Consider the following 11,024-nt stretch of genomic DNA (forward strand, 5'->3'; position numbering starts at 1 on the left):
GTTAGATGCAAATTTCACTAGTTAACACCAAGACAGCTATTTGCATGAATTACTGTCTCATTGATGGCTAATCTCCTCATTTTTGCAATTTACTATTTCCCCAGACAGTGGTGATAAACTGGATGGCTCTAATTCATGACTCAAAAGTCAGAATGCCTACCTGGTGACTTCAGCTCACTGTTATCTTCTCCAGGCAGTTGTCTGGCAAGCATTCTCCAATACCTGAAAACACATTCTATGGAGGTTGGCATCGACAAATCACCACACTCAACACATCATAGAACATCTTAGACTCACTTTATAATACAGTTCACCATTTCAGTATGGCACTTTGGAGTTCATTGACACCTTACATTCCAATGCAGCTGCCAAACCAATTTGTGCACACTGACACACATCCATTTTATATATCAGAACAAGTTGTATCTTGGGATCTCAGTGCTCGCTCACTTTGCACTTTCCTGGATGCTCACAGCTTTTGCTTTTAATGCAGACACAACCTGGCCTCTATATATAGAGGAGTTGAAATGCAGACTGGGCGACTGCTTTGTGGAGCACCATCATCTGTCCACAAAATTAATCCCGAGTTATAAATTGCCTGCCACTTCAACACACCACCACATTTTAATCTCAGGCTTGGTCTGGTATTCCAGTGACGTTCAACGCATCTCATTTTCTGCATAGGGACCCTGCAACTTTCAGGACTTAATGTCAAGTTGACTAATCATAAAAACCTGAACACCTTCCTGTACATCATTTACCTACCCCCACACTTCAAAACAGTCATTGATACAGATTGTTTTCAGCACAGCCAACTGATTTTCACCTACTTATGGTCCCCATATGGTCTTTCTCCCTGGCTTACCATTATCTATCCCTTTGCCTGCCTGACTGTCTTTCTTTCTCTCTAGGCTCCATCTCCACCTATCCACTTGTTCACGCGCACGCACACACACCACACACTGTACATACCACATATAACACACAAACACAGACCACATAGACACACACTCCTGTCTTCAGCATATACTACCTTTTCCTAGCAGCTGTCAGTTTTGAATATGGATCACTGGACTTAAAACTCTGCTTTCTCTCCACAGATGCTGCCAGACATTATGAATTTCTCCAACAATTTCTGTTTTTTTTTCAGATTTCCAGCATCTGCCAACAGCTAACACAGCAAACACACTGAATGTGCTTCAACCTGATGACCATAGCTCAAACAATAAGGGTAGTAGTCCTTAACCTAGTCAATGGAAGATCAGTCAGGGGGACTAGGACAGTCAGTTAAATCTCAGCCCAGGAGCTTGGACACAGTCAGTCAGGGTGACAAAGTCAAAGGATCAGCCTCATTTAGTCTAATGTGTGAGCTGCTCTCAGTGTTGCAAGTTGAGTCTAACCAGTCAAATCAGTCCAGAGATCAGCTTTAAATCAGTTTTAGAACTGCAAAAACGAGCAGCTGAGATCGTCAATAAGAGCATCAGGGATTGGGCCATAGACTGTCTTAAGGATCTATGCACTGAAGGTATGCAGGGGGTGGGGGGGGTGTTAATTGGGTGCTGCTGATGGGATATGGAAGTTGGGATAATTAAGTGTGGATTTGAATGCAGCATGTGGGTTGCAGAGGAGCAATAACTGTGAAAGGGGGTAACACTACATGTAAAGGTGGGAGACAAGAGAGCAAAGGAGGAAGGGAGTGACATCGGCAGTGACCTGGCTTCAATTGCAGTATATGATGAAGTTTTACATAATTAAGCTGTATACCTGGGGCTTGGGGTAAGGTGGAAGATGAAGGGTTAAATAAGAGGATTGGATGGAAACATGTGGAGCTCAAAACTGTTGGGGTTCACAGGGAGCAAGACAGAAAGAAACTCAAAAGTTTGCAGACAGCCCCCTAGCGTGTAAGGCTGTATCTCATTATCAGAAATGCATTCCATCTACGTTCAAGTTATAAATAGACAATGAAAATATAAAGTGGCTTCCAGCACACTGAGAATAGGCAGATTAACTTCTTTTCTTCTAGGGTAGCGACTCTACTTGTGACAAATTTGAGGCCCTTAACGAGACATTAGTATGGTTCACGTTAAAGGCATCTTTATTTGCAGAGTTCTGCATGTGTACCTCGGTCAGTGACCAACTATTTTGATGATAGATTCTAAGCACAAGCAATCTTGACCATGCCATTGATCGCTGCAAATTAATCCTACTCATCTCTGTGAAGCAGATGTAATTACGAATCACCATAAAGTTGGTCCACAATTCACAAACCCATTCCAAGATCTCAGAGTTGCACAATGGCCCAGATCTGGTTCCTTACACATTGAACTTTAAGTATCTCAAAACATAATCTTATATGCAATGCTGCTATTCTGTAATTATGTGGTCAGTAGAGGGGAGAAAAAGGTGGCGAGAAAAGAATTGTTCTGACTACTTACAATCTCTTACTGCATCTTTTCGACAAGGCTTATGCAGCATTGCATCCAAATATAGTCTACTATGTTAAAGGCCCATGTAGCAATACCTTGTTGGCCTCCTTATTCCAACGTATGGAGAACTTCGTAAACTTGTCACTTCCATGAGCTGCAAACTGTTGACTGATCACATTGCTGACGACCTGTTTTATTCCTGATATTCTCCACATAAGCTCACTGGAACCGTCACCAATGGATCCAAGTTCAGCAACTGGTATCACCTCTGTATCTATAGAAAGGACACATAAATTGATAAGAACACATGCAAGCATCTCGAAGCCCAGAACCTGCAGTCAGTTCCCAATAATTGCAATGTTTGCAACAGTATGTTGCCTCAGGAAGCCGAGTCAGTGCAGGTGGCTGACAGTCTTTTGTCTTCACTAGAATGACTTCCAGATGAAGGAAGTACAGTGCCCCTACCAAATGATGTTCCAGGACACAGTCACACATCCACATCATCTCCTGAGCATTCCAGACGCAGAGCACTACAGACTGTGCATACTGCATTGAGCATGCCACATCATAATTCAACTATCTTCATTAACGTGAAAAGGTTCAGTTAGCTCAATGTCCAACTCACCTGTGATCATTACGAACACATCTTTGAAATCAGCGCCAGGTATCCTTGAAGGGTCCATAATGATTATGCCTCGATAACTTTCAGGTTCTTGTTTTATTTCAAGAACTGTATGCCTTGCAAGGATGGCTGGCGGAAGACAAGGGCAATCCTCTCCACATATGGCTATTGACGCTGTGAAGCAAACCCCTGACTGAGGCTAAACAACTCCTGCTCAAGATGAGGTTCACATGCCTTTGCAGCTCTGAGGATTCCTTGCAGTTTTCAGCAAAGTGCACCGCATAATTCTTGCATGCAGTGCTCTGGATAACTGGAGCAAGTAAAGGAAGCAATGTGATACATAATGAGAACAATGAAAGTGAAACATTCTTCCAGGGAAGAGGATGCAAATGTTGATCAGGAAGAACATCACCTTCACCATGATGGAGTGCAGAAGTGTCAAGCACAACAATACAGAAAGGACTTACTTGATGCCTACTTCTGCTGGGACTGAGTTGCATGAAAATATTATTCATTGACTAAATATGTTAATGCTGGAAAGACAAGAAGTCTCTGCTTATTCCCAAATGCAAATGTAGCGTTATTGGTTAATTTTTTTTAACTTCTTTTTGCACAGCATAAAAAGCAAGCCTTAAAAACTTTTGGAAGGCTTTGCAACATCTGATGCTTGCATATTTAAACACGACAAGATGTTACGCTATAATGAATATTAGAGAAACAGTAACACACACACACCTACCACCAACAAAAACCATGATAGAGTCCTGGCATCATTTTATACTAAGGTAGGGTAGCCTCCCTAGCTTCATGTTTGTAGCTGAGGCTATAAAAGTCAATCAGACAGGTGATGTTGCACAGTGAAAACATATTTACCAATTTGAAATTCTGTTTATATTGTGGTGTCAGCCAAGCCATCTGCAGGCCTTGATATGGTTTTCTTTTTCCTTTCAGTACACACTAAACTTAGTGCCTGCATTTCGACGGAGAGAGTTTTCTGGCCTTCAAGTCTGAGCACTTGACCCCAGAGGCGTTTGTGACTACACAGTCCAGAATTCTGTGCCTGTTCTGTCCTAATATAGGTTTATCATCCTCAAGTTAAAATTGCACATTGTTAAGAGTTGTAGGCAGAGTGGAAGTAGTGTAGCCAGGCACTTTTGGGTATCCTAAGAGGAGACCGGGATTAGAGGAGTGATTCTGTATGCAGTCCTGTATGCTGTGTGCCTCCACTCAAACTCTTTGTAATGAAAGGACATTTGGATTAAGGTCAGATCCCTCGTCCCTCTGTCTGTTTGCCATTGGTGCTGATCATCAATTGACATAGTGATAGAGTGCACATCTGTGTGCATTTCCAGCAGTCATGAGGTACTGCCGGATCTAGCTCTCAACACAACAGTCGCCTAAGGGCCCTCTTCTGCCTGGGGCTAAGCAGGTGCCTGGTCTCCAGTAGTTTTCTGAGTGCATTCCTTCTGCATCTAGCTGAGGAGATTTGCTAGTGATGGGCTCATCAGCGTGTGCTCCCAACTCTAACACATAGAGCTGTTATAGCTTAGTTCATGGAGAAAGCCAGAACACCCTCTGAGGGATCTGAGCCTTCACTCTCAGAGGTGGAGGATGAAAGGTGCAGCTGGTCTCTTCAGGGAAGAGATTGTCTGGGAGCCACTTGTTCCCGCGGAAGAAAGGAGGAAATGAGTTGCACTATAGAAGTAGAAACTTCTACTTCTACGTTAAGAACATGTTAAAAATACATTTACAGTGTTGACGGAGAGCACAGTGAATCATTCTTGGCTGCTGAGATATGGATGTATCAGTATCAACACCACATGAGCGTTTTTTTCTCCTTCCACCAATGCAATCATTTTCTGCTTGTAGTGTGTGAACTGAGCATTATTAGCCGCCCAAGACCTGCCTTGGCTCTCTCTGCCCCGACTGTGAGCCATTCTCTACTGGAATGAAAAAAGGGCAAGGAATGAGTGGTGCAAAAGCAGCTGGAAGAGCTGGCAGTGTTAGAGCAGGTAGGGTAAATGTGGTGAGGTGTCCCAAGTGAGTAAATAGAAAATGCAAAGAGCAGAAAAGGTTAGTAGTTTGATGAAGGGGAGAGACTTTGAGTGAGTTGCTGCATGGAATAGTGAGAGTAGGAGGCCATCCACCTTGGTGGAAGGTAGATACAGTAACAAAGTCAGAGTGAGTTGTCAGGTAGCAGAAAGAATATCTTGACAGTTAATGTACCCCAAGGGTATCAATCTTCGTTTTGCACCGCTGGCATTTTTCCCACCATCAAAGCAACATGGTCCAGGTGGCACCTTCACACCAGGCTGGCAGAGGCTTGTTGCAGTGGTTTCTACTGGCAATCTTGAGGAAAGAGATGTCTCTTCTCTCCTCTGCGTCATCCATCAAGACTTCCAGGTCTCTGCACATGAACTATAATGCCAGTTTCCCTCTGCCAGATATCTCCTGTGGAATTGTGAAGGGCACTGACTTTGTAGTGTTTGAATTGGTGCATATCCAGGCTTTAAATGTGGTGCTAGTGACACAAAGCCCAAGCAATGCTGGACATTTCCAATGTAGTTGAATGTAAAATAACATAGAAATGATGCTGTGCAATGATACTGCATTATTAATAAAGTGAGCACTGTAAAATTGCATGAGAAAACCTGATAGAGCTCATGGAGAAAAACCTTCCCTGAAACTCCCTAAAATTGACATTTAGCCAAATTTTTGAGAAAACTCGGCATTTAGCACTTAGAATGTCAATGCAGCGTAACTCTGCAAGATCCAAATAATGGGTAAGAAAATTAATTGACAAGGTAGCAGAACTTCAGATGAAAGTCTGGCCTTCAGTGTCATATTGTGTGCATCTATTTTGACATTGATGAATTCTCCATCCAAGTGTCAGCCAGATTGGTGCACTTGACTTGTAGTGAGAGAGATAACTCTGGCACAGGCTGGCAAAGCAGTTAAATCTGATTTTCAGCTCCAGTGTTTGGCATGTACTGTGGTGGTCAATCCTGGAGGTTTTTCTTTAAGAGTACGTTCAAATGTCAGTTGTCATAGTGATGAGAGCATTCTGATCTATGAGCATTATTGTAAATGCATCATGCTTCCCCTCTAGTTGGCCATCCCTCCTTCAGATGCTAGTCTTCTGAAGCACTGGGAAAGCCAGTCAATCACTGTAAAAAGGCTGGTCATATCAGTACAATAGTTAAACTGCAAACCACTAAATTAGGAAATATGAGGATTAATATAAGATGATTTCTGAAATTCTGATGTCTGTCCCAATTTTATGCATTGTTTGAAACAATTGAATTCTTAGTGTAAGAGACTTAGTTTTATAAAATAACCTCCATCTGTAGAAATATTTCCAACTAACACAGTAAAACAATTCATATGAATTACTTTTTGAAGATGTTTCATTGTCATTATATGTGTAAATATGGCAGCCAACTTGAGTGCAGTATAATTCCACAAGTAGCAATGAATGGAATAAGCTATTAATCAGATTTTTATTGCATTAAAATAGTAATTCTGTTTGCAGGTTCTTATGGTGCAGTGATAATGTCTCTATCTTTGGACCAACAAACCTGGGTTCTTGCCCCACCTGCTCCAGGAATCAATAATATCATCTTTTTGGGGCTACTTGTGGTGCATAGGTAGTGTTGCTTCCTCTGAGACAGAAAGCCTGGGTTGAGGGCCCACCTGCTCCAGACTGTGTAAGAACATGTCTGAATAGGTTGATTTAAAATATCTACAGTTTGCAAATCAGAACTTATTCCCATTAATTTTCAAGCTAATGAAAATGGAATGCTGTTAAGCATATGGGGACAGCCTTCTGCTTCTGTGAATAAGTCTTATGCTATCTTTAACACATAATTGAACTAGCAGCTGTGACAGCAGTTTAATGTCTCATAAAAGACAACAATCTTTTAAACTTCACAAGTGCATCAAATCAGATAAAAAGACAGTGGTCAGAAAAATGATTGAGTTTTCTTACGAAAGAAACGATTAGAAGAACACCCAAGACCAAGGAATAAAATAACGAATACCAGCATGTGTTTCAAAAGGGACAATCAGATTAGGCCAACTTTTTTGTGTTTTTTGAGGAGATGACAGAGAGAGTAGACAGTGGTGACTTCGATTTTCAGAAGGCCTTTAATTGGTAGCACTTAATAGACATATCAGTTGAGGTCAGGCAATAGAATCGGGGCAAGTGGAAGATGCGATTAGCTGGCTTCAAGATAAAGGGCAGAAAGTGGAAGCTAAAGGATAGCTATTCAGAATGGCAAAAGATGGGAAATGGTGTTTTCGCAAGATGGTGCTGGGCCACTGCTGGTCACAATTTACATTAATGATTTGAAGTTTGGAATCAAAATTACATTTTCCTAATTACATTTTAGTGATGACACTAAATTAGGGGGTGGGTTTGAGAATATGCGTTGAGGACAGCAACAAAATATAAAATAAGGAAGCACTTCAGATGTGCCAATAATTGACAAATGAAGTTCCATGCGGCTAAATCTGAGGTAGTACATTTTGAAAGGAAGAACAAGGAGGTAACATTACTTGGAAAGTGCAAGTCTAGATGGATGAAAAGAGCAAAGGAGCTCAGAGTACAATTAGATCATCCCTACAAGTTGGACTACAGGTTAGGAAGGCAATTTGTTTTTATTTAAAAATTAAAGCTACGCTAAATCTGTATTGAATCTTAGGCCACATTTACAGCATGTAGTTCTGGTCACCATATTATGGAAGGATACAGATGAAGAACATGCAGAGAAGATTTAAATAAATGATGCTAAGTCTGAATGAACAGGCTGGCAGGCTAAGTCTCTTTTCTCAAAAAAAGGGTTAAGGAGTGACTGGTAGAGATGTTTAAATGATGAAAGATTTGATAGAGCGAATACAAAGAGACTAGTTCCTGTCATGGGGAAGAACATGCTTCGAGGTCATCAATAAGGTAGTCACCAACAATCCAATAGTGGAGATCAAATGAAGTCTTTTTTTTCCCCAAGCATTTTGAACTCATTACCACAGGTGTGGCTGAAGTAAATGTAGTTGTTTTCAGGAGGAAGCTTGACAAACATTTGAGGAAGAAAGGAATAGATGATAAAAACTAGATTTAGGTAAGGAAAGATGGAAGCAGGCTTATGTGGAGACTATATAATGGCATGGAATAGTAAGCCATTTACCTTAAGCAAAAACTCATTGTAACGCTGGAAAGCATTGATGTTAGAATTGTGATGTCAAAGTAGACACAAAAAAACAAAAGTTATTTAATGCTAAAATCATAGCTTTAAGAACAGGAATATACATGGTTGCTATGACTCTTACAAGTAAGATTTTTGTACCTTTAAGATAAAAATACTGAAAAAGAAATGTAAGCAATTTATTTCAAGGGTTTCTTATTTCACATTAGTTTTCTTTTGGATATATTTTAAGTAAATAGGAGTTAATATAATTAACTTGTAACCCAATTAGTTATTTGAGATTAATTTTATACTCTATCTAGTAATAGAAAACTTGATGTATTCCTTGGGAAGGATATGAACACTTGTTGTTAACTACTGGCATGCCAGTAAGACTGAGCAGTACAGCATGAGTATACGAATGCATGTGAAATAATTTCATGTCAATGCGACTGACCCTTCAGCCTTGAAATCCATGACAGATCATGTGGTAAAGGAGAATCTGACACTCTATAACACCATTGTTAGAAAAATGTGGCTGAAACCAGGTTCCCTTTATGTGCTGTAGCTAGTAAGAAAAACCATGAGGGATAGGGAATTTAGCACAATGGTGCAGGAAGCTGCTTCATTGAAGGGAATCATAAATTGCTGGAAGGGACATACTTTCCACTGAGGACAGAGCTCTTTTCATGATTACTGATGTGAACTTTAAAGCTACAGCTGGTCTTCCCAAAACCTACATCTAGAGAAATTGTTTATTTTTGGACCACTTGGGAAAGGGCAGAGCATATTTCAGTTTGTTTGCAGGCCAAAGTTGAAATAAATTAATACTCAAATCATTTTCAAGCAGTCATTTCGATTTTTGTGTTTTGTAAATTCTGGAAAATTAGGTGACTCATTTTTTGAATGTTATATATCTCATTAAATATTACCCTTTCCTATTCATGGAGAAGTCATATTGCATCACCAATCCTGTATTAGTCAGCTTTGTGACAGGCTTGTGTATTCAACCACAAGATGTTGTTACTGATATTAGAGATGGTGCTTTTCAACAGTGTGTATGCATAGGTGTTGCTTATAAATCATTATAAATGTGGAGCAACGTACAGACTTCCATCTAAGGAATTTTAGGCAAACTGTAAATGAACGTATAGGTCAGAGTGTGTCTATAAAATGCTATAAAGCATAGTCTGTGATAGCTTTAGGCATGCAACCTTCAGTGCAATTTCTGCTACAATTTGGCATTTGAATTAAGTGCTGGCACATGTGTAGTGTAAGCAAAAATATTTAGCTGTATATATGTTCTGTATCAGAAATCTTCCAATATCTGATTTAGAAATTAGATTTCCAGTGATATTACAACTAGATTTCAACTTCTTGAGTACGATAAAATCAGTTTGTTTTGTTGTGTCTGTTGCCTAAAAGATTATAATGCTTTATAATATAAGTTGAATTTATTGTAAACAAAAAAAAGTATTCAGCAGCTGAACTATTAAATCCAAAATTTTGCACAACTCACTAACAGTTTTCTTCTGTGTACAATTTTAAGGAGAGGTATTTTTAACTGGATGCTTCTTGAATCAATTTTTTTTAAGAAAGCTACAGAAAATGTATCATGTGTATTGTAAAGACATGGAAACTTATTCGATCATCTCCTGTTCAGAGAATGATAAAAATCTTGAAAATAAAATCTCGTGATGAGTCTGTATCCTGTAGCTTTGTAGCTTTGTCTGTGTTACACAGTGCATCATTGTTTTCTAATGACCACCATGTAGGCCTTTCCAAAGTGCAAACACTGCCTCTTTCAGACTATGAATTCCTAATACTAGGTCTACTTTTCTTTTTGCAGGTTGGAACGGCTGGTAGACGTCCTGAGGAAAAAGGTTGGAGCCGGGAACATCAGGACGGTGTCTTGATTGAGTAGCAGTGTCTGACGATGTAGTCACATCTGGTGACCAGGCCATTCTATTCATCTTTCTACAAATAAAAAAGCCTGGTTTGAGCAAACAATTGTTGTAACTGCTGCACTGAAATAACATTCCAAAATAATCCTAATCTAATTTTCTTGGAACCTGGAAACTTGGTCTTACTACATGTTGACTAAATTTGTAGACATGCAGAAAACATTCTAAAATGCTCCAGTTTTTAACTAGGAATTTCTGAGATTTATACCAATGCATAAAAAATGAGGAACTATTTGTGTTTCTTAAGATAATTTAAGTTTTTACTAACTTACCTCCCTTGTATTCAGTTTAAAGTCATAGCATTTTTCACTTACCAGTTAGAAAAGTTCTCACCTATAGGACAAAAACAAAGTTGTATTTTTGATTTTTAAGTGTAATTGTAGTGTGGTGTTGTTCAATGCCTGGAATGTTTAACCATGATATGCATTGATACTTGTTTCAGTTTCATATTCAATCTTTTGGGTGTTTATTACAGTCTATCAGTGGCATGTTTTAAATCTGTTCAGAACTCATGCCTTAGACATTGGAGTGAGATTAAAAATTGTGTAAATGTATAATGTTGAGAACATTTTTGACTTTTGTGGTGTTTGGGGAATGAGGGTAAATTGTGAGCTTTTCAACACAGTTCAGTCTTCTGTGTCTATTTTAAATGACGTTATAAATATTGAGGAATGAAAGATATCCAAAATTAAGGAATAAATTGACAAGTGTAAAGTTGTACGGTGAAATCTATGGTGAATGTATTTGAAAGTGATATAATATTTCTACAAAAGACACACCAGAAAATATGAGCACTTGATATCAGTTCAGACACAAAGCTGGGGTTGACAGT

The 11,024-nt window shown here is 39.4% G+C and overlaps 1 protein-coding gene across 4 annotated transcripts in view; it reads left to right on the forward strand.

The window, feature by feature from the left end:
* Positions 1-10,238, forward strand: part of mipol1 (mirror-image polydactyly 1) — a 322,904-nt gene extending 312,666 nt beyond the window's left edge. For all 4 annotated transcript variants that reach the window (XM_048538585.2, XM_059649194.1, XM_048538584.2 and 1 more), the window contains one exon: positions 10,078-10,238. In XM_048538585.2, coding sequence (XP_048394542.2) covers positions 10,078-10,144 — 67 coding nt within the window. In that variant the 3' untranslated portion in view covers positions 10,145-10,238. The remainder of the gene's footprint in view (positions 1-10,077) is intronic.
* The last annotated feature ends 786 nt before the right edge of the window (positions 10,239-11,024 follow it).

Source organism: Stegostoma tigrinum, chromosome 10 (genome assembly GCF_030684315.1).
Source record: "Stegostoma tigrinum isolate sSteTig4 chromosome 10, sSteTig4.hap1, whole genome shotgun sequence".
In the NCBI taxonomy this organism is placed as follows: Eukaryota; Metazoa; Chordata; class Chondrichthyes; order Orectolobiformes; family Stegostomatidae; genus Stegostoma; species Stegostoma tigrinum.